The sequence below is a fragment of the Oenanthe melanoleuca genome, chromosome 1A (assembly GCF_029582105.1).
Source record: "Oenanthe melanoleuca isolate GR-GAL-2019-014 chromosome 1A, OMel1.0, whole genome shotgun sequence".
Classification (NCBI taxonomy): domain Eukaryota; kingdom Metazoa; phylum Chordata; class Aves; order Passeriformes; family Muscicapidae; genus Oenanthe; species Oenanthe melanoleuca.
Genome location: NC_079334.1, coordinates 21,740,427 through 21,764,487, shown reverse-complemented (window position 1 = coordinate 21,764,487; position 24,061 = coordinate 21,740,427). Strand labels below are relative to the sequence as shown.

Sequence of the window (24,061 nt, the reverse complement as noted above, 5' to 3'; positions counted from 1 at the left end):
ACTGTGCTCTCCAGCTTGCTTTCTGGGGTGGGAATTGTGCTGGCAGACTCAGGAGTTCACACAGCTGGAGGCTGGTATCTGCAGCAGGCCAATTTATGTGACCTGAGGGCTCACTCTGATGTTGGCAGTGAAGGCCACCTCTCCCAACTGGGGATATGACTGTTGAGAAAGGTCTGAGTTTGTTTTGTTGATCAGCTTGGGGAGCGTGTGTGGGGGGCGGTAAGAACTTGTCACTACGATGTGCTGGAGGAGTATTTGCAGGGAGGAGTATTTGCTCAGTAACCAATGGGGGGATTGATCCTTTAGAATCCCAGCTGATATGTGGGTCTGATAGCAAAGGAGATACTCTTGCTGACACCAGGGGGACCCTAGACTCTTAGCTGCATTTCAGAGCCCAACCACAAAGTTTCTGGTGCACAGGGGCTTTCTACCTATGAAATAAGAACTCTGGCCTCTTTGAAGGGTGGGAGAGCAGCTGGGGACCCCCAGCTCCAGGGGTGTACTTGTGGTAGGAAGAAGGGCCACATGTATGTGCTGGTGTTCCTTGGGCTGTGCGCTGTCACTAGGACTGCATGCATGACTGTTTGGCTATTGCATGAGAGGAGGGTGTATTTGGGTACAATTCAGACCTCATTCCCTTTTCATCACAGTGCTTTTTTACCATGTGGCTCCTGCAACAGCCAAACAAACAAACAAACAAACAAACAAACAGACATACACACATGGGAATCCAAACTCCCTATTACCACCACATTGCAGATGCAGCCTGGTTTGGCCTGTATTTCTCCCGTTGCCACAGCAACAGTAAGCCAGGGAGTAAATCAGAATATCCTCTCTGGTGCTCAACACCCCCATATGGCAAAATAAATGACAGTGTGGAAAGCCTGGTCCATCTCCCCTATCTCTCCTTCCCAAGTCCAGTTTAGCAGAGACCCTCCAGAGACCTCTCATATGCCTGTCAGACCCCAAGGAGATCACAAGCTTCCTCCACAGGGGATGAGGGAACAGCACCTCTGCTGTGACCAGCAATCTCCCTTATTTCCTCCTCCAGTTGCTGTGTCTCCACGGAGGGTGATTAGGTCTGAATCAATGTTCACTGTTCATGGTCTCAGCTCAGCTGGCTTTTAACGAGATGAGTCCCATCAGCTCCACTAAGGACCAAACAGCATCCAAACCAGGCTTAGCAACCTGCTTCTTGCTTCAGCAAACTCTGCTTACAGCTGGGAGAAACAGAGCCTTTGGAGAGGAGCAAAGCAATCAAAGCACATTTAGGAGCAGGACTCCTGTCCAGCTGAGCTCAGAAATATGCTCGCTGGGACAGCTGCCAAAAGGGCTCCACCAGCTACGCTTTGTGTTGGCCTTGGGCACTTCCAAAGTCAGCAATGTGCTCAGGAGAGAGATGTGTCTGCCCAGAAAGAAGAGTCCTTGGGAGGAGAGGAGGGACACTGCCCCTGAGAACTGGTGTGCTGCAGTCCCCTGGAAGCAGGAGAGAAACTGGACTCGCATTTTCTACAGCAGCTCTTTCTATGTGCATCCTAGGCTGGATAATTCTAGATGCCACTAAAGCCCTGGAGCATGACCTGCATCCCCCTTTATTCCAGCAGTCGTTTAGAGGGTATCTGTCACTTGTGCCTCCCCCAGCTTTGGCTGTGACTTCCTTCATTAGGAATCTCACTCTGTTCTTTGGCTGGATTTCCCCCTGAGAATCCGATTTATGGCTCCCCAGTGATTGCTAATGTGTAAATACCATGTGCTTCAGTATGGCAATGTGAATGCCCTGGTGCATTGGAACTGTTAACCCTTCAGCAGCTGAAGATCCTCTCCCTGTTGTGAAAGCTGCCTTGTTTGACAGGGAGAATCCCAGCCTGGGATCATGGGATCTCAGTCTGGCTCTAGGCATGCTTGCACATCGGTGCAGGTGGGTGGACCCACAGGCCTCCTCAGGTTTCTGTGGAGGGGAAAGGATGAGGCAGGAGCAGCCCAAAGAAAAGGCAAAAAGGGCCATTTCATGATTAAATGCTAGAGCACAGCAGCAGTGTAAAAATATACATATATCACAAGCCTTAATTAACACAGGCAAAGGGAAAAGGAAAAAAAAAAGCCACTTTTTAAAGGTTTCACAGAGACTATAAACTGGCAGCACAGAAAAAAAATGTAATACATGCAAATTAATGGCATAAATTTAGGGTTACTTAACTTCACAAATGTTAACAAGCTCATAAAAAAAAAGTTATTCTCAGTTTCCTGTCGCTGTTTGTTTAATTCTCTCTCGCTCTCTTTTTTAACTCTGTTGAGAAGATTATGTTTTCAGTATATTCTTCCTAAATTAATTCTGCCTTTCTCTCTTCCTTGTCCCTCCCTCCCTCCCTCCCTCCCTCCCTCGTTTCTTTCTCTCTACCTTCCTCTGTCTGCTTGCCTTCCTTCCCTGCCTATCTATCATATTCTTAATGTCCCTATCATCATAGTATCTACTCTTGGATACAGGACTGTCTCATTTCTCTCCCTATTTCCTTGCCTGGCTCTCCCCCGCTCACACCCCACCCTTCTTCACAGCTCTCAGCCTGCTCCCCTCTTCAGCTTTTTTTTTTTTGTTTGTTTTGTTTTGTGTTGATTTTTCATGTTTTTGTTTTGTTTTGGTTTTTTTTGGGTTTTTTTGGTTGGGTTTGTTTGTTGGGATTTTTGTTTGGTTGGTTTGGGTTTTTCTGGGGGCTTGTTTTTTTTTTTTTTTTTTTGTGGTAGTGGTGGGGGTTTTTTTTGTTTGTTTGATTCAATTTGGTTTGGTTTGGTTTTGTTTTTTCCTGTAGCAGTCTAGCAGTCAGTATAACTCCAGCCTGGTAATGCTATACACAACACTGCCAATTTCCACGCATTTTTTTTCCCTGCCACTGGCAGACAGAAAGGCGAGGAGCAAATTAAGTGGTCTGGGGCTGAACTGCTGGTTTCCCAAGCGTTTGAGTGGCTGTTTGTGCTGCAGGGGCTGGAGGCAGAGGTGTGGGTGTGTGGGCAGCCTGGGCTGGTACAGCCCCACTTTGGAACAGCTGTCACAGCTCCCCTGACACCCTCCCTTTATTCCAGGCTCTGCCTCTGCACAAAGGTGGATAATAAAGGGCACGGCAGCTCCTTGCTGAGCCTGGCAAGTCATGAGCCCCTGAGGTCACCGTGTCTCTGCTTCCCGCGTGTTTCTTGCTTTGCTTACAGATAAAACTAAGTTTAGAAAACTCAGGCAATTGCCAGTTTAGCTCTGCCAAAACTCATTTCTCCGGAAAGAGGACATATGCCTTTTGTTCTGCTTCCTTTAAAGCTACCAAGGACACCCCAAGTTGCATTACTCGTGACGTAACTTGTCCTGTCCGTGATGCTACAGCGTTCTGTTCTTAGGCTCTTGTTCTCATTGCTTAAAGGGAGGATGGGTAAAAAAAAAAAAAAATAAAAAGAAATTATTTTGACTTATGGACCAGACTGAGTCATAGGAAGACATCATTAAAAAAAAGAGGGGGTGGATATCATCATTTTTGGCCACAAGCCATCCTTGGAGCTTTCAAAGTCGCCTGTAAATATTACTGCCAGCTCTGTTTCAGTAGCAGAGACAGCAGTCCTGGCCAATAGCTTTTCTCCCTGGTGGCCCAATTCAGTATTTCTGAATTCTGGAGAGAAGAGGGGGAAGCCAGTGTTTTATTCAACATAGCAATTTCAGGAACAGGGAGGTGAAATTACAAGCTGGAGTCCCTGGGCAGCAGTGAAAATAAGAAAATCCAAACAAGCAAAGGAAAAAAAAAATGGAAAAAACTGCATTTCTCAGAGCAAGAGGAAGGATGTTGGTGAGCGGGTAACAGAGAGGTTAGGAAGAGGAAGCACGGAGGGAGAATCTGTTGTGTTTGGAAGATGTGGGAGCCATCAACACAGATGTTGCAGAAGAAAGCAGTTGAGAAGCTGAATGGGACTTGCATGGGTTTACAGTTGGGTGCATGCTTAAGTGTGTTGCTAAATGGAGACCTGAATGAGTGAGAACAAGAAATAATCATGTGGGAGTCCCCGTGCAGAATCAGTCTCTGTCCAGATTGACATCACAGGCTTTCCCACTGATATAAATCATTGCTTTTCCTGGGTAGAAAATGAGTCAGGGTGACTCCGGAACTTAGGGTTTGGCCTATGCAGATTAAGAGGAGTAGTAAGGAATAAATAAAATATGGAATATGCAAGGGTGACTAAGGACTCGAAGAGAAACAACTGTGGGGGAAGGAAAAGGGCCACGATGAGGAACAAGGCGGGGCTGCCAAATTAATTTCTAGGCTACCTGGAGAGAGATTTAGGGGATAAGCATCATGAAGTACCTGTTACATGGGTAAGTGGGTAAGACATTTACATGCCTGTATTAGCTGAGTAATGCTCCTCTTATTTTTTTTTTTTTTGTTTTGGTCTTTTCAGCCTGGAAATAGTCTGAAGCAAAGTTGTTTCTCACTGAAAATATTTTCAGCACCTATGAAATCAGAGGCCCAATAACAATTGCAGCCTCCATGTACTCTGCTACTGACAGCATTGAAAGAAACAGAGCAGAGAATAGGTGGGGAAATAAGATGGAGAACTGGACTGAGCAAGAACAAAGGAAAGGGTGGGGTGTTTTTTAAATTGAGCTCTCCCCTATTTTTGATTGCATCATAGCTTGAATTAGCTTTGGCCTACATAATTAAAATGGAGGATGACAAGGTACCAGGAGGAAAAAGTGTTTTGCTGGGTTATTTGCACGAATCATCTGTTCGCTGCACAGCTGCTGTAGGAAATGCAACACCATGAGTAGACATATATAATTGTAGAGATGGGGAATGAATAAACGTGTTTCAAAGAACAAGGAGAATTCTAAATGTCAGCAAAGGGGTATATGACTCACTCATTGGGAAAATACTATTATTGGATACGTAAGTAGGACTGTACAAAGCACTCAGAGGAGGGATGCTACTAGAAAAAAGAAGAATTAATAAATGAAGGTAACATTTGGGTAAGTGACAGTGAATGAATGAGGAGATGTGCTATAAGTGCCATGAGCTATCACAGGGCCTGGAGTGAAAGCAGAGAGGGTTGAGGGTGGCAAAGGATGAAAAGAGAAAGATCACGGACAACGAGGAGAAGCATTGCTGGAGACTGCTGAAATACAATGGAACGGATAAGTGTTTGTTATAAAACCGCTTGGCTTTTGGCAGAATAATGGTGACAAAGAGTTTCTGTTCTACTGAGTTGGGATTAAGAAAATAAATGAGGTGGAACTCCATGGGAGGAGAGGAAATGGCTGTGCTGAGGAGGCAGGAGGAGGCCCGGGACCCAGCCGGAGATGGCTTCTGCAGTGGAGTGTTGGACATGTCATATGGAGGAATCCCTCCCTGTTTTTCAAAAAGAAAAAAATGGTGTTTAAAGTGTAACAGATGATATTGCATAGATTACAGACATGGCTGAAATAAGCAGTGCAGGACCAAGGTATTTTACATGAGTTCAAGCCAGGCATTGAGAATAATTAACTAATGCTCCGGGTGCAATCAACAACAAAGTTGCAGACTTCTTGAGTTCAGAACATAATGAACTTGAAACCTTTCAGTTGCCAAATCCTGGCCACCATTCCAACAGACCCATCCCACATGTCTGGCTGGTCATCCTCACAGCCTGAAATGCTGTGTGCTAGTGCACCTGCCCAAGCAGAGACCGAGGAGTCCAGGCACTTCTGTCCCATTTACACCTAGGGCCAGGGGATCTCTAGTCCCAGAGGAGGAGATTTCCAGAGCCCCTAATTTGGGTCCAGCTGGGAGCAGTTCTTATTTTGGTTTTGAAACCCTGAATCCCCAGCAAGCTGCTTTTCTGGCTGCCTTGGGTTGATTGAGTCGGTAGAGAGACAGATGTAGGTGGATAATGGGGAAGGGGGTGGTAAGTGGCAGAGCTCTTGCCTGAGCGAGAGGGAAGGATGCCGTGTAAGTACTGCCAGTCCCCATTCAGTGAGCAAGTGGTGAGTCAGGGGCACATACTGAGTCAGCAAGAAGGCGGGTGGTAGTGGGTGGGTAGAGCACCCTGGCTAACAGTGCAAACCACTCCGCTGCACCGTTGCACTCAGCTCCCTGTGGCAAAGTTGCATGCAGTGGTTCAGGCTACTGCATCCCAGGTTCTCCCCTCCCCATAAAATTCCCTGTGCTGCTTTTCTGAACCAGAGAGGGCTCCTGACCATTGCCTCTGGTGGGCATGTATTTTCCTGATGTGTTTATGAGCCTACTTGCAAGCACTGCTTCTCTGTGAGGTGTGCTAGTAAAAGAAGGGGAAGGAAAACAGCTGATGAAGGCAGAGAGAGCCCTTCAGTATCTTCTCCCCGAAGATACTGCTCATGCAGTCAAGGAGCTGGTGGAATGTAGGAGGGGGGAGAGAGAAAAGAAAGAAAGAAAAATAGAAATGAGGTAGAAATGAGAGTGAGAGAGAGAAAATATTTGAGAGATGAAAAGAAATTACCATACGGCAGGATCCTGTTATTCAACCTAATTTTCAAAGGACTGCAGCTGTCGCACTGAGATAATCTGTTAATTATAACAGTCATTGTGTTTTGGCAATGGAAGAAAAAACCAGGCTCTAAACAAGGCAAGGTAGTGGGGAAAAGAGAGGGGAGGCACGGTTGTGTCAAAATGCATGTCAGATGTGAGCTTGAAATGTAGGTGGGCGAGCCGGCCGGGAGGAGGGTCCCTCCCCAGCGGGGCTGAGCTGTGCTGCTGCCTGCAGGTGGAGGATGGAAAGAAGGTGGAACCAGTCCCTGTGGAAACATAATGCCCTGTCCAGTGTGAGCCTTGCTGAATCCAGACATGCATTGACCAGAGGAAGAGCTTTGAGGGGCTGAGGGTCTCACTGCCAGTGAGGGAACCTCTCTCAGGTGGCCACCCAGGAGAAAGTTGGCTGGAAGGTGAGAGAATGTTGAAGGATGCTTGAATGCCGGTGCCTGTGCCCTGCAGGAGTTTGCAGGCCTGGAGGTGTCCTACACAGATCAAATGGCTGCCAGTGCATGTCAGGAAGTGATTGCTACTCCAGGACATATGTGATTCCTTAGGCTCTGAGTATCCCCTGTAGGTAACTGTAGTGAGCTGTAATTCAAGCACCATGCCCTTTTCCTGCTCTACCTGCAGGGTAGCATGTTTGGGGGCCACTCTAAACTGGCACTGCTGTGTTGCTCGGGGATGTTTTTAGCATTCAGAAATACTGGAGATATGCTTGGTTTGAGTGAGGGCAGCTCTCAAATAGCTTCCTGCTGTTCATAGTAAGACTTGTGAGAGCCAGGGCTTGTTAAAGGAAAAAGGACACCAAAGCCAGCACAGGACAGCAGAGGCATCACAATGACCCTGAGGAGGTGGGGGGTCTTTGCAGTGACACCACATACAGCCCAGGGATTTCTCCAGATCTTATGATGGACATGCTGTTATGCTGGTCAGTGCTCCCTGCTTGCCCCTTGCTCCCAGAGCCCCCACCCCTGGCCTGTTACCTGCAGCAGCTCACACACACAGAGCAGAGCTGCCATTCCTGAGCCTTTACCCCTCAAAACCTCACAGTCAGCAGAGGTCATTCCTTGTTCCCCAGAGCAGCCCTGCACGCCTCACACCCTGCTCCCTGCAGTGACTCACATCAGGACACGCACAGCAGCAGCGCTCCCTCCCCTCTCCCTACAGCCCTTCTCCCAAACACACACTGGCTGTCTCCATGATCCCTGCGCGCCCACCTGCAGCCTGCACTCCCACCCCGTCCCCTGCAGCGCCTCTCACTCAGCCGAACACTCCCACCCCTTTCTCCACGGTGCCTGCTTCATGCCAGCACACATGCACTCACGCATACACTCACAAGCAGCCTTTCCTGGCTCTCCATGGCAATTCCTCCCTCCCCAGGAGCCAGCGCCGATTCTCTGCTTCGCAGATGACTAAACCACACACACCCCCAGCCCACACATCCACCCCATCACCTACAGCGACTCCTCCGCACACACACCCCCTCCACCTCGCACCCCTGGAGCCGACAGAGCCATTCTTTCTCTACAGTGACTCACACCCATTCCAGTGCACCGGGCAGCGCCAGTCTTGCTGTCACACTCCCTGTGGCAGCTCCCTGCAGAGCCACACAGTCCCCATGCTCCCTCCCCATGGCCAGCAGGAATTATTTCTAAGCCGTTCTACAGCCTCGTGTCTGGGCTCATGGGATAACAAGGGGAGAATGTTTCCCAGGTCCCCCTCCCCGCTCTGGATGGAGAGCACTGAAGGCAGCCTTATTACTGATAATATTTTTTGTGGAACCTCTGTCTCTTGACATGCTTTTCCACCTGGAGAAGGCTGTTTCCCAAGCCTACCCACATGTACATGTTTCTGTGGATTGCTGCTGCAGGCTCGCTGGGTGGAGCTGGCTTGATGCAAATCCTCCTTAATCTTCAATAATCATATTAATATAAAAGGTAACCATTTCACTTTGGAAAACAAAAGTGGCTTTCTGGCCTGCCAGGGAACCATAGGCATATGAAAGACCTTTCTGCCAGTATTTATCACTCTAAAATAAGATTTATGCTTCTAAAGCTCTCTCTTTCATGCTTCTGAGCTGCTTCATTTTTCTCCCTTGAGCCTTCCCATTCTCTCTCTCTTGCTGCCTAACAAATTAGGCATCTAATCGCAGTTGGGGAGGCGCAATGGGAGAGCTGGGGCTTTATATACAGCCACATGTTGGGTTTTTTTCATGGTTAGTCTTTAAGCTGTTTGTCCCAGCAAAGATTTGGAGTCAATGGCAGTGTGTTTGTTTGAGCCTGAGTGTATGAATTCTTCCTTCTGAATTTTTTCCATCTGAATTCTTCCTTCCTGTGCCCCAAACTGGCCAAAGGCAGAGCAGCATGTCCTTGGGGCAGTACTGCAGCCTGTATTTCATCCCTTTTTCCTTCCTCTCTGCAGGGTCCCATCCTTGCTGGCTGGAATCTGAGCTTTGTGAGTATCTCACAGAGCCTCTGAGGTTGAGTGGACACCCTTCAGCAGGACTCACTGAAATCAGTTCAGCTCCTGTAAGGGATGGAGGCTTTGTCTGGTTAGTGACATGGGAACACCTTTTGTCACATGACTTTCTAGTGTGGCTGTACAGCTCCTTCGACCTCTGGATTTTTGAAGCTACAGGGTTGATTTCAAACAAATGTAACATTGGAATGGAACTGAGAGATGTTGAGATCTTACATCTTCCATGAAAATAGGGGATAAATTAGAGAAGAGAGAACGTGAGAAAGAAACCTTCGTTGAGACGCATTAAAGGAAAGTGTTGTGTGAGCTCAACCCTTGGTGAACATCAGAGAATCTACAGTAGAAGGCACCTCTATCTCTCTCTCTGTCTGTCTCTCTCTCTCTCCCCCCCTCTCTCTCTAATGGACACACACAAATGTCTTCCCTGCCCCAAAACCACAGGTCATCAGGCTTCCTGCTCCCTCTTCTCTTAGTCCCAGACTTGTCAGAGTTTCTGGAGCACCACTGGCCACAGTCACAGGTTCTTTGCTGCATGACTTGAAGTTTACTCCTTCAAAAATTCCCTGGAAGCAGGGCTGAGAGGGAAGGGACTGCTGTCATGTAAGTGCCCCAGCTGTGCTTCTCCCACGGCACTGTGCTTCCACTAGAGCCAGCTGCAAAAGCAAGGAGAGTCTCTGGGTGGTGATTTGGGGTGGCTGCAGTGATGCTCAGACCACTGTGAGTTATAGAAACTACCCAGCAGATAGGGAGAGTCCCTTCAAGTAAGGCATGAATTTTGAGTGCCAGGCACGTCTGTGAAAAGCTCCTCTTTCAGAAAGTAGTTAGAGAAATCCTGGAAGGACCTTAAAGCCGAGAAGAGGAGGCAGAGTCCCTTGGAGATAGTGTTTGTGCCCCGAGGCCTGCCAGGAGCAGGCAGCACACTGAGCTGGGAAGAGGGATGATGCTCAGCTGCAGCATGAAGCTTAAGAAAGCAGCAGGAGCTTTGGCCTGGTTTCGGGGTGTCCCCAGAGGAGTCAAGAGTGTTTGGCAAGTTTTTAATGCATGCATTTCAAATGGGAGGCTCTTAGCACCGTTTAAGCAGTGGTAGAATTAAGTGCTGGTTTTTCCAGTGCATGGGGCCCCAAGAGAAAAAGGTTGGCAAGGTCGGAATTTTAGGCCTAAATTGCAGCTGTGACTTTTCTGGTTGCCTTGGATTCTCTCTCAGTTTTGGTTCTTCCATTCCCTCAGGCCCCAGTTTGCCTCTGTGCCTCCTATCCTGCTGTCCATACTTTCACTGGCTGTATTTTATGCTGCCATCTCACTAGTGACCTCAATCCTGTGTCATCCTGTGTGCTACCTTGAGCTCCAAGTCCAAGGGATGTTTGTGGTCATTCAACACCTACCTCCTGACTCAGATTTGGGATTCCCCATTCTCTGTTTCACCTTCCCTTCTCTTTGCTTTCCTCTGAACAATGGAACCATCCCTGTGGCCTTCTGCTCTTCTCCAAAGTGCTCCAGATAAATGCCAATAACATTGAGGCGTACAGTTAATAGACAATAAAGCAGAGGGAAATCACTTGGGAGCTGATAGGCTGACTTTGTGCCAGCCAAGGAGAGCACAGCTTTCATGGGTGCAATGTCACTGCTGTTCCTTCGTGTTCACACGTACATGAGGATGGCCAGGAGCCAAGGGCTTGTTGTAAATCTGGGATGATGCTGAAGAGTGTTGGAACTCTACAGCTAAATAAGCCCAGCACATAGAGGTGGCTATCTTGTACCCTCCCCATAAAACATATCCCGTGTCCTAACTTTTTCTCTTGCCCATAAGTTCTCCACAACCCTTGCATCCCCCTTCCTTGGCTCTCTGCTGTGCTGGACTTTCTTGCTTTCCCTGCCCACACTCCATCCCTGTGCCTTGTTGCTCTGTTGCCTGAGAAGCAAGAGAGGGAAACAGCCAACTCCCTTGTCAGCACCTTTCAAGCCAGCAGAAAGGACAGAGTGTTGCTTCCTTGTGCTGCTGGACTCCAGTGCTGTGTGATTTATGTTCTTTTGGCTGTAGGCAGTTGCAGGAGGGCACAGTGCTGGCCCTCATTCCAGGCCTCCCTATGACTGTGCACTGCCAGGGTGTTCCCTAGAGGGCAGGGCATGGCTGTGGTGGAGCTGGAGACCAGCTCTCCTACAGCATTGCTGTAGCAGGGACTGATGGCCTTGGGCTGAACTGAAACAGGGTGCTGGGCCATGGGCAGGGGTGCAGTAGGCCATGGATTGGGCTGGACTCGGGGCCCTTAAAACCAGCATGATGGAGGGGAGACAGGAACCATTGGGGAAGAATGTCTAGGTCTGTGTATTTCTCATACATGGCTACCTTGGGGACCCAAGGGGACCAATGAGTTTGGCTTGGCCATTGAGGAGTGGCTTGACCCTTCCTGAGGTGGCTGAGCCCAGGTGGGAGGTAGACAGGAAGCAGGAATTTCTGCATGATCCCCTTGGCTTTGGCAAATAGCAGTGATAAACACCACCCCTAACCCACCCACCTTTTCCATTCCAGGCTACTAGGACATCTGCCCTTCCAAAGCCTTTCTGTCCTGCCTCAGTGCAGCTCCTTGAGTGGTATTGGGTGGCTCTCAGGGATTGCTGGGGCTGCTGCAGAGGAACGTGGTCCTGGCACAGTTTCTCTCTGTGCACCATGAACAAGCTACAGCAGGCAGTGGTGACTTCAGCACACCTTTTGGAGCAGTCTGCCCTGCCAGAAGGGGTCAAAGCAAGTGGGCTTGGATGTTCCTGTATGGAGCTGGATATTGTGCAGGGTAATTGGTGAGGTGAGACAGGCAGGCTAGAAGATCATGCTCAGAGAAGGATGCTGGCTAAAATCTCTAATCCCTAAATTTTTTCCCTGTTTGTTCAGGGGCTGCCCCTGGCCTCTGTCTGGGGTGGACATACTTTGGGCACCAAAGTGCAAAAAGCATGATAGTTTCTGCCACTCCTCTGTTCAGTGGAAGAAACCAGGTGAAGTGAAGGAACACCAAGAGGAAGGTAAATGGACAGAGATGATGTGGGGAATTGGCCGTGTCTCTGCATGGAGCTCACCTCTGGAAATGGTGGAACAAGGCAGGGGACTGGCACTGAGGAATATCAGAGGCCTGTGGGTCCCAACCTGTGGAGAGCCAGATGTGCCTCCTATCTGATGCATCTGGGGAAACAGTGTCAGGAAATTATTTCTCATTGGATTACCAGGCTGAGAAACAAGGCAACAGACTGTAAAAACCTCTGCCTTCTGCTTCATTGCTGGCTGAGGCAAAGATGAGGCAGCAGCTGAAGGCCATCATGTGACAACCATAAGTGACATGAGTTTGGTGGCTTCAGACAATGAGCTGTGGGGAATGGAGGTTTTTTCTCTGTCTTTTCCATTGATCTAGCTCTTCTCCCCCTTCCCTTCTCTGTCTTGGCTTTACTTTTTGGATTATTGAATATTTAAGTGTTTCTCTGTGACACTATCTCTGATCCCTTAATCCAGCTGGCCTGGTAATTCCACAGACCCAAATCAGCTCAGATTTCTCCACAGACGTAAGCCTTGTTCCTCAAGGGTTCACTCCTCCTTCATTTATCTTCCTTCATTTTATTTCTGCCCTTTGTGTCTCTGTGCTAGAAATTGGTTCAGCTTTTGCAGCAAAAGCTCCAGCGATATCTTTAGTGAGCAGCTTCCCCCCAAAATAAAAGGGGCAAGAGGGGATCTTTATTTTTCATTAACAAAGAATAATTTTCTCTGGTTTTTTTTAGTGTTTCCTTTCTCCTCAAAATATTAATAAAAGAAAAAGAAAAAAAAATAAGAGCACAGTGCCCACATGGTTTATCTGCTGTATGAAATTATTTCTTCTGTGCTGCCTGAGGACACCCCTGCCAGGCTCCTGTCTCAGCACAGGCAGAAGGGTTGAAGCTGTAGCTGGAGAGAAAGATGCTCCAGGCTGCACTTCGCAGTCAGAACCAGGAGCTCGCCCAGAGCCCAGAAATACATTTGTTGTGGTTTAACAAGCAAATGTCACTTTGTCTGCAAGGTGTGTTTTCTTACAAAGGGGCAGTGTTCATAGCCCCTGAGGAGAGGTAGTGTACTAAGAAGGTGTAAACTGTGCACTTCTCTTTGGTGGGGGGTAGATGGGCGATGTGCTTCAGATTAGGAGTTCTGGCATTGTTGGGTGAGAGACTGGAGGCTGGTATTTGACACACTGCCTGCTTCTCACCCCCCCCACTGTGCTCAAGCCAGACTGGTTCACCTCAACAGCCTTGTCCATGCACCAAGAGTCAGGAACAGTTTTTAGAGCAGAAGTGGTTACACGTGGCTTGAATTATTTATCCCTCTTGCATCAAGGAAGGAAGAAAGGAAAGAAAGGAAAAAAAATGTTTGGCTCTTTTTTTGGGGTGTGTGGGGGGAAGAGAAGCTTCTCTGCATTTACCCTGCTTCATGCATTCTGTGTACATCATTTTCAGGCAGCTGAAAATTCATGGCTTTGGCTGTGCTTGGGGCTTGCCTTTGTTTACACTAAGGGCTTTGAGCCCCCGCACTAACAGCTTTATGTTTCCCACTCTCTCTTCCCTTCCCCTTCTACTCCCACGCCACTGCCTTCCCCCAGGTCCCTGGCTGTGATCACACTACTTAAGGGAGCCCGGATACCCTTCTGCATATCCCTGATATGACATTATACATCGTGAGGGTTCCCTCCTCACAGGCTTATCAGCACGGCAGGCAGTACCACACCTCTCTGCTTGCACCCCCCTTAATGTGTCTCTTCCCCATCTCCTTCTTCTCATGAAACATTGCTGTCTCTACACTTATCTCAAAGACCCCTCCAAATGATGCCTCTTCTTGTCTCTTGTGTTTTCTTTTCCAGATTCCAGTGACAGATGGATCTCTCTTGTGCACACTTGCTCTTTCCCTTTTTGTATTTTTGTTTTCGACATGTTTGATCCGAAGCTCTGAAGCTTCTCAGAGGGAACCCAGGAAAGAAGGAAGAGAAGGAATATAAACCAAGGGAGCGTGAGCGACACAGGAGGCAGCCCTGCCTTGTTCTTCCAAATCACACTGTGGAGGGGCGGGGGAAGACTTAGAGGGGGGAAGACTTGGGTTTGTTTTGGGGTGGGTTTGGTGTGGGTGGGGGGTGGGTGGGAGGGGAGAAAAGTGGAAAAAGCGTGTGAGTCGCTCATGAACATCAAAGAAGATTCATTATCTTTGGCCTGAATTTTTGTTTAGAAAAGAAGCACAAGGTAGTTCCCTTCCAGACCAAACATCCATGGTCATAGCTTTTGAGTGTTCCAGAAGAAGATTGCATGTGTTCCCCTTTCTCTATGCTCCTGGCTTGACCCAGAGGGCAAGAAGAAATAATGATGATGACATCTGATAGGACTGGGGTGCTCATTCCCTTCCATTGCTAAACCCCAGTTCCTGCCCCCGGTTTCTTTTTGCTGTTGTCCTGACATTTGGCGTTGGTTTTTGTTGGGGATTTCTTTTCCCCCATCCCGATGAGGGCACCACTGCAGACCATGCTGTGCCTGGGGTTGTGGGCAGCTGCCCTGCTCTGCTTGTTTTCCCCTGGCGCCGTGCGAGGTGACTGCTGGCTGATTGAGGGGGACAAAGGGTATGTGTGGCTGGCCATCTGCAGCCAGAACCAGCCCCCGTATGAGACCATCCCCCAGCATATCAACAGCACGGTGCACGACTTGCGTCTGAACGAGAACAAGCTCAAAGTGGTGCTGTACTCCTCCCTCAACCGCTTCGGCAACCTGACTGATTTGAACCTGACCAAGAATGAGATCTCCTACATTGAGGATGGAGCTTTCATGGGTCAGTCAAACCTCCAGGTCCTGCAGCTGGGCTACAACAAACTCACCAACCTGACAGAGGGCATGTTGCGGGGCATGGCCCGTCTCCAGTTCCTCTTTGTGCAGCATAACCTAATTGAGCTGGTCACCCCCACTGCCTTCTCCGAGTGCCCCAGCTTGATTAGCATTGACCTGTCATCCAACCGCCTCAGCCGTCTGGAGGGCAACACTTTCACCAGCCTGAGCAACCTGATGGTGTGCGAGCTGGCTGGCAACCCCTTCAACTGTGACTGTAGCCTCTACAGCTTTCTTAACTGGCTGGCTCTCTTCAACAACGTCACCAAGAACTATGACCGCCTCCAGTGTGAGACTCCACGCGAGTTTGCTGGGTATCCCCTTCTGGTGCCTCGGCCTCACCACAACCGCAATGCCATCACCATCTTCCAGTCCATGTGCAGAGGGGGCACCATCCCCTCCCTCTCCAGGGTCAACCCAACTCCTTACACCCCTGACTCCCAGCGAGATCTGGATGAGGGGTCAGCCATCAGCCCTGGGGATTTCCTCTCAGTCAAGCCTCCAGCCTCTTCCACCACTGACTCCTCCTTCAGTCCCAGCATCAAGCTACACGATGTCACCATCACTTCAGCCATCCTGATGGTCACCATCCCCATGCCCTACAGTAAGATGTATGTGCTGGTCCAATACAACAACAGCTATGTTTCTGACATAGCAACTCTGAAGAGCAAGAAGGAATATGTCACTGTCAACAAGCTGAAGGCCCACACTGATTATACATTCTGTGTGGCCTCTATCCGCAACAACAGGCGTTACAACCATACTTGCCTGACATTTGCCACCCGGAGCAAAGGCAGGGAGGATCCTATTTCCAGTACTTCCACCACTACACACTATATTATGACCACCCTGGGCTGCCTATTTGGGATGGTCATTGTCCTGGGGGTGGTGTACTACTGCCTGCGGAAGCGGAGGATGCAGGAGGAGAAACAGAAGTCACTCAATGTCAAAAAGACCATTCTGGAAATGCGTTATGGATCAGATATTGATACCAGTACCATGGTCCATCCTTCCCAGAAGCTGGGTGAGCCACCTGTCATTCCTGTCTCACGGATGTCCTCCATCCCTTCCATGATTGGGGAGAAGTTGCCCCCATCAAAGTCAATGGACGCTGGGATGGAGACTCCTAAGGTCACCACTAAAGGTAACTACATTGAGGTGCGGACTGGTGGTGGGGACGGGCTGGAGAGAACCCAGCGAGATGAGGACCTGAGGGAGCTGGACAATGGGCAAGGCTCAGCTGCTGAGATCTCTACTATAGCCAAGGAGGTGGACAAGGTCAACCAGATCATCAACAACTGCATTGATGCCCTCAAGCTGGACACAGCATCTTTCCTGGGTGGTGGGACTGGTGTTGACTCAGACATGGCCTTTGAGTGCCAGTCCATCCCAGCCGGTTCCTCGAGTGGGCTGGAGCGGCCCAGCTTTCTTTCCCCACCCTATAAGGAAAGCTCCCACCACCCTTTGCAGCGCCAGCTCAGTGCTGATGCTGCTGTGGCCAGAAAGACCTGCAGTGTCTCCTCTAGTGGCTCCATCAAAAGCGCCAAGGTCTTCAGCTTGGATGTGCCTGACCACCCACCACTCAGCAAGTCTGATTCCAAATACATCGAGAAGGGCAGCCCACTAAACAGCCCTTTGGATCGTCTTCCCTTGGTGTCTCCGAGCGCCATCCACCACTTGGAGGTCAAGCCTTCTTACCATTGCAGTGAGCACCGTCACTCCTTCCCGGCCCTGTACTACGAGGAGAGCGCTGACACCTTGAGCCAGCGGGTGTCATTCCTCAAGCCACTGTCCCGGTCCAAGCGAGACTCCACGTACTCCCAGCTCTCCCCCAGACACTACTTCTCGGGCTACTCCTCCAGCCCCGAGTACTCCTCAGAGAGCACCCACAAGATCTGGGAGCGATTCCGGCCTTACAAGAAGCATCACAGGGAGGAGGTTTACATGGCAGCTGGGCACGCCCTACGGAAGAAAGTTCAATTTGCCAAGGATGAGGATCTGCATGACATCCTGGATTACTGGAAAGGAGTCTCTGCTCAGCAGAAGCTGTGACTCTTCCTCACAAGGAAACAATACAAACCAAGACCCCCCTCCAACAACCAGAAAAAAAAAAGCCACTTGACTGTGAAAAATAAACCAACAACAAAATACTCCTGACAAATACAAAACTGACAAAACATTTTCTTAAAGTTTACAACAACTCTTACACACACAGACACACACACGGACACACACACAGACACACAGACACACACACACGCCGAATTGTCTCTACTGTGTTACGGGGACCATTGTTCTGCCCACAGGTGGTTGGGAGGAGCGTCCTGCTCTGACACTGTGTTTGAAGTGTGGGTGGGTGGGAATGGCCTGGGAGTGGGTGGCAGTGGTGGCAGGAGAAGGGCAGGGATGGACACTCACGGGGCATGAAACTCAGCTGTGAACTATTCATCTTTCTGTTCCTGTTGAAGGCTGATTTTTCTTTTGGGTGGGAGGGAAGGACTTTGGTTTAGAAAGCTTCCTTGTCCACCTTGTACACCTGCTATGCCAAATCTTCCATCACTAACTTTTCCCCTCATTTTCTTTAGCAGTGGAGGCTTTTCTCTCTCTCCTGTCCCCTTCTAAGACAGATGGAAATTGCTGGAAGAAGTTCTCTCCCTTTTTTTCCTTTGCTCTTCCCTGTCCCTCTCTGTTAAGGGTCCCTAGGTTTGAATTTCCTGACTAGATACTTCACAAATCTCCATCCTCCTCAGAGGAAGGAGTAGAGATGTGAAGGACCAAGGTGGGTAGGTCAACAGTATAACAGGTTCCGTGTCCCTGCTGCTCTTCCTCCTTCCCTTCTCCTGCCATGTTGCTGCTGATGAGCACCAGCAATTCTGGAGGGACAGGCATTCTCCAGGCCTTCTCAGAGCCAGTTTTCTGCCAGCTGGTGGGGAGAAACGGGTTATGAATGTTCTCTTTGGCACGGCAAACCAGGTCCTCAAGGAGTGGTGGAGGAAAAGGCAGGAAGGCCTGGTCTCTCAGAGGTGTGTAGGGCTCCCATCTCTCCATGAGTGTTACAGGTCAGAGGTCCTCCTCACCACACACACCTGTGCTCAGGCTGCCCTTGTGTAGTCAGTATAATATTCCCTGTTCATGTCCCTCTTACTCTGAGGAAGGGACGTGGGGAGGACCTCAGCAGAACCAGTTCTCCATGGAGCTTCTGCGGCTCTTCCCAAATGATTTACAACATGGGCTGTGGGGTGGGTGTCCATGAGAAGAGCATCATCCAACCTCCTCACTTGCAGGTGTATGTGAAGAGCAGGATTTCAGTTGCTCATCTCATTGGGTTGGCCTCACAAAGAATCTTTCTCTTGTATAGACTGTGGACATTCTGGCATAGGGGACAGCCTAGGGTGAAGACAGGAGCACAGGGAACAAACAGGATGTGAGAATGGGGCTTGGGAGTAGCCCAAGAAGCATGGCCTGGAAGAAGTTCCCTTTGTGTGTGCAGCCCCTCCATGTGTGTGGTGTAGAAGAGGACATGGATGGCAGTGTTCCTTTCACTGCTTAGAGGCTCTCGTGTTGCCATGAGGGCAACATATCATCTCCTAAATCCTCCACCTGTTCACATATGTGACAGACTTTTCTTAGGGATCCTTTCACATTTTGACAAAATCCCAGTTGGACTTGCTGGGTCTCAATCTCTGCCTCTTGGGTAGAAGGTCTGTCACAGAGTTGGGAATGAGCCTACTGCCCTCTCCATCTAGTCCCATTTTTGAACAACCCAACAAAGCACAATCTTGGCACTATCTCCCTCAAGGTTTTTCTGTCAGGCACATCTTTATGCAACACAGTGAGCCTCCTCTCCATGATCTGGCCAACACCTGACCTGTAGTTCACCTCTATCAGGATGAGGGCCTATGTTATGTTGGCCCTCCCTAAGTAGTTATTTCCTCTTTGGAGTGCTCCTCAGAAGACCCAGTGTTTTTGGGGGCCCTGGGAGAAGGATGAGGGTGTAGGAGCTTCTCTAGGAGGGATCTACATGCTGCATGAGAGAAGTTGCCTGTTGTGTGCCAGGTAGTAGCAATGCCAGCTGTGAGAGCTGGCTTCTATGCCACAGATGACAATTTCCCCTTCTGTAAGTGAAGGGGAGCAGTAGGCAGAGTCTGGTGCATGAAAACCAGAGCAGGTATCCCCAGAGTGTAAACCTATGGAGATCTGTGGAGTTTCTTCCTTGTAGGGATGCTGATGGTAACAGGTCCTGACCCCATTGCCTCAGACTTTTCACTGTCAGCCTGCTTTCCCACAGTCAAAGCATTATTTTGCCTTGAGTCCAGAGGTGTTTGTGGGACTGACTCCACAAGGTAAGAGCCAATTCAACCCAGAGAAGGGGTGTGTGTGCACATGTGTGTGTGTGCACCTGTGTGCAGGAGGATGAAGGGAAGTCACAAAGGGAGTCACATCACTGCTGTCAGGAGTCCCTCCATGTTGGGAGTGTGCAGCAGTCCCAAGACAGGTAAATGCTGTGAGAGATGCTTAGGCACAACAGAGACCTCCCCAGCTACCACATGGAGCAGCTCAGTGGTCTTCCAGCACGGCAGCCATCCAAGCAGAAAGGACTAATGACTGGGGCACAGATTAGGACAGGAAAAGGGGGATGACAGGCAAGGGGGGATGGAATCTTGTTCCTCTCCCCAGCTCTTCCCTCCCTGTGCTTCTCTGCTGTGTGGTCTTGTAAACAGATCTGCTCAGTCAATACTTTAAGGGGGAGCATGAACCTGTAGAGGTTTCTGCTTTTTCCCCTCAGCACCTCAATGAGGCAGAAAAGAGAGGTCAGGGATACAGCTATCATCAGGCCCTTCTTTTTCTCTGGTGGGGATAAGGCTGGATAGGAGGGAAAAGCCATTTCTCTCCCAGCTGTAGCCCCCCATTTCAAACCATTGGATGAAGTTTGCACAAGATGGACTGTTCTGTGGGAAGAAGAGGGCGAGGAAGGGGAACAAAGTGTCTCACCTTCCTTCCTCCTCCTTTCTTCTTTGTCCTGCTCCCTCCCTCAGGATGAGGGCTCACAAAGTGATGCCAGCCCTGTCGGAGGAAAGCAGATTTACCGTTCTATTTGCATGACAATTTTACTGTATTTTTCTGAGCAAACACCTGTTGTGTATGTGCCAGTTTGTTGGAATTTAACCTCCTCCCTCCAAGTCTCTCCTGTCCTTGTCCCTGTTTTCTCTTCTCCTTTCATTGATCCCTGATGTGATTTTATGAGAGACTCCTACCAGTTCGAGAGGGAACATACCCCAAAGAGAACCCAAACCAATCACCCCATAAACCACATTCCTCCTTCTTTCCAGTGTCCCCCTTTCCCTTGCTCCAAATGTGGTCTTTCTCAGCTGCTTTTCACAGTCATGTGTGTAAAGGGGTAGGTGTTATATACCAAAGGCCTACTCTTTCTAGTGGCCATCATTTCCCCCAGTTATTCAGGAACAGGAGTGAGGCCTGTCAAAACAGATCTTGTGAGAGAAGTGGTCACCACCCTCCCTTTGCACTGGTTGCTCTTTCCCAAAAAAACAAGGTTATTCTTGAGGGAATGTGGAGTGCTTTAGCTGAAGGGAAACCTCTGATACAGTGAAAACTTGATGTGAAACTGGTTATAATCACTTAGAAGACCTCCCACCACCTTCCTCTTATTGGTTGCATAGACCTTGGTCTAGGTCTGTGCTATGCATTCTCTCCCCTGACTGGTCCTGGCAGAGGGCAGGGCATGATGAAACCTCAAAACCTCTTTGTTGGGAAAAAGTCTGGAGAGACTGCCTGAAGTTTCTAAGTTTCTATGGCTTGGCTTATCAAGTCCCTGAATGCTGCCTTCTCCCAGGGCAAAGTGGACCTCTGGGGCCAAACCAAGACCAAACCCTTTCACAGTTTATTTCTGGCTTGGTTACAATTGGCAGAGAAAACAGGGGTTCAGTTCACCTCACTGGAAACTGTGGAGGGTGAGGGATGGGTTTGGGCACAGACCTGCCCTCTAGCCCCAAGAACAGCCTTGGGGAGAAGCCTGGGCTGGGGTTCTGCACCCAGGAGAGGGAAGGTGAGACTCCAGTCATGCAGTTCTGTGAGGGAGAGCTCTTTCCCATATCTGCTGGTGCTGCCCCAGTTTATGCTGCAGTACCATGTTCCCTTCTCCCCCTCCCCACTCTGCCATGCTGAATAAATCCCTCTTGAGGCAGGTGTGAAATATTCATGACTGACAAATGAAGAATTATGTCGGGCTGAGGAGGCCTCTGTGTGTTTGCAATGCTAATCAGCCTGCCTTGCTGGAGGAGGCTCTGCCTGGCAGGCTTGAAGGAAGGAGGGGAAGATGCAGAAGGAAGGTGCAAAAGGAGCTGAGAAAGAGGAGGGGCAGACACAGCAGGGGTGAACAAGGTATGGTGGGACCAAGGAGTGGTGAGGAAAGGAGGTAACAGGTAGAGGGAGATGAAGAAGGTGTAGAAGAGGGACAGGCTGGAAGGACCTGGGGAAGAGATGGCTACAGTGGAAAGAATGGGATGATAAAGGAACAAAGGGAACAGCAAGGAAAAGGATTGAGTGCAGGGGTGAAGGCTCTCTGAGAGGACGTGGGGAGTAAGTCAGCAGTGCCTGGAGAAAAATATCTGGGCAGACTTCATAATGAGCTGTGACCCCTCTCTGTAGGGCAGAGCTCAGTGCTACAGGGTGGGCAGCTGCCATACGGGCAGGAGCTGGACCCAGGGCCCCAAAAGCACATTTGCCATGCTTGTTGCTGACTGGAAAGCTCAGCTGTGTCAGGAAAGACACACAGCCTCCAGGAGCCTGGAGAACATCCCTTCCACCATCACCACCTGCTTCTGCACAAGCTGCAGTCGAGAAGAGCCTCCCGGAGCCGTGTCCTCTTGCTGGAGCCAGCCTGCTGCTGTCCCACTGTCTGAGCAGGAGGGAGGCTTGGTGTGGGACAGCACACTGCAGGGGTTTCTTGTCGGGCTGGTGGAGCCTGCCCCCTCAGCCGTGCCCTGCCCACGCTGTCTGGGTGTTTTGGGTCCCTCCCTGAGGCAGGGGCAGAGGGGAGCGCCTGCGGATGCCCCTGCCCTGTGGCCGTGTTCCTTTGGCCTTGCACTGTGCGGGGCGCTCTCGGTCTCCTGCCCTGACTGTCCCCCACGCCCCGGGGAGGTGTCCCGTGTCCCCACACCTCTCCCCGGCCATCCTGCTCTGGGGCAGCTTCTGCAGGCCTGCCCCAACCAGCCCGGCCCTGAGTGGGAGAGCGGGCATCCTCGGCCTGGCTTCTTCTCCTTCTCCCGCTCCCCCTCCTCCCTGCCTCACCAGGGCTCAGTTCCCCGTTCCCCCTTTCCAGTCCCGCTCCCTGTGCCCCATCCCGTCCCTCACCACGGCCACTGTGAGGCCTTGCTCAGGCCGGCCTGTCCCGCCGCTCTCCGGCTTCCCTGGGGGAAGAGGATCGGTGTGCCCGGCCAGGCCGACCCTGCAGGGCGGGCACGGCTGCTCCATCCGCAAGCACAGCCTGGGCCGAGGGGTGGGAAGGGCAGTGCCAGGCACACAGAAGGGGGTGCCAGCCCCTGAATGTAAGGAAGGGCCTGGAGGCAGCTGCTGGGACTGGCTCCTTGTGGCCTCGGTGGTGTTCCTCCTTCCGTAACAACCCTGTGACCCCCCGGTTGTGTATGGACAAATTTCAGTTGGAGTTAAGTTCTTTGCTTTCTTCTTTTTTTAAAAAAAATTTCTTTTCTTCTTTCAGAATTGTATTTCTTTCTTGTTCTTTTCTTTCTGTTTTTTTTTTTTTTATTTTATTTTTTTTTTTTCTCTCTCTTTCCTTCTTTTCCTGTTTTAAAACTGAATGGCACGAAATCGTTTTTCCTCAACTCGGAGATTCCTGTATGGAGAAAATCAATTTCTATATTTGCAATAAATTTCTTATTTAAAAAAAAACCAAACCAACAAAAAACCTAAAAAAAAAAATCAACAAGCAAAAACTATGAAAAGCTGCTTCTGAGTCCTTTTGTTCTAGACTTGTCTGGTAGAGAAGGTGGGATGGGATGGGATGGGATGGGATGGGATGAGTTGGATGGGATATGAAGGGATGGGATGGGATGGGATGGGATGGGATGGGATGGGATGGAGTGGGATGGGATGGGATGGAGTGGGATGGAGTGGGGTAGAGTGGGGTGGAGTGGGATGGGATATGGTGGGATGGAGTGGGGTGGGATGGGATAGGAAGTGATGGGGTGTGGCAGGAGAGGATGGGAGAGGATGGGATGGGATGGGATGGGATGGGATGGGATGGGATGGGATGGGATGGGATGGGATGGGATGGGATGGGATGGGATGGGATGGGATGGGACTGGGATGGGTCTGGGATGGGATGGGATGGGATGGGATGGGATGGGATGGGATGGGATGGGATGGGATGGGATGGGATGGGATGGGATGGGAGGAAACAGGGTATGGGTGAAACTGAGAGAGTTGGGTCAGGGCATGGGAAGATTCTCCCAGGCACCCTGTGGTCACCTGCTTCCCCAAACACACTATTGCCCGTTTTGGACACATCCTCATTTTTACTCAGTTGTTAGTTCTGTCATGATACCAGCCCTTTTCTGCACCATTCAGCACCCAGATTCTGCCCCAGCCAGGGCAGGCAGACAGCTCTGCCTGGGTGTAAGGCAGGGATTCCTTGCCCATTGCCTGCACCACAAATCCTCTGTCTGAGCTCCAGAGCTCTCTGGAGGAAGGCAGTCCAAGGCAGGCAATGCAGCCGTGGGAAATGACTGAGCAATCTGTAGCCTAATCCACCAACAGATATCCTGATCTCAGCTCTTCCTAAGCATCAATATTTAAAGTCAAGAATACAGCCAGCAAATCCATGCCTATTGGTGCATTTATACACATAATTAGGCCAATTTGTGTATGGTGACATAGCAGCCATTCCCTTGCATGTCTTGTCTCTTCTCTGCCTCCTGTTTCTTAATGTTTCTAGTTTCTCCTGAGAGTGGTATGGCTCCTTGGCTCTGAGGGTTTCTTTTATTTGCTCTTGCACATCCAGCTCTGATCAGACAGATCTAGCCATGGCTTCTAGGCTTCCTTATTGAGTGTGCTCAGTTCACAGTCTCTGCTCCTTGTGCAGCAAAGGAGGGGAATTAATGGTTCTAGGGAGCTGTGATTCTAGACACAACAGCTCCTGGACATATATATGCTGCAGTAGCTGATGACTCTTA

The 24,061-nt window shown here is 49.9% G+C and overlaps 1 protein-coding gene across 1 annotated transcript in view; it reads left to right on the top strand.

Annotated features, from left to right (window-relative positions):
• Positions 1-18,864, top strand: part of ELFN2 (extracellular leucine rich repeat and fibronectin type III domain containing 2) — a 53,210-nt gene extending 34,346 nt beyond the window's left edge. The window contains exon 3 of the mRNA XM_056482216.1: positions 13,850-18,864. Coding sequence (XP_056338191.1) covers positions 14,478-16,904 — 2,427 coding nt within the window. The 5' untranslated portion in view covers positions 13,850-14,477 and the 3' untranslated portion in view covers positions 16,905-18,864. The remainder of the gene's footprint in view (positions 1-13,849) is intronic.
• Positions 18,865-24,061: the final 5,197 nt, after the last annotated feature.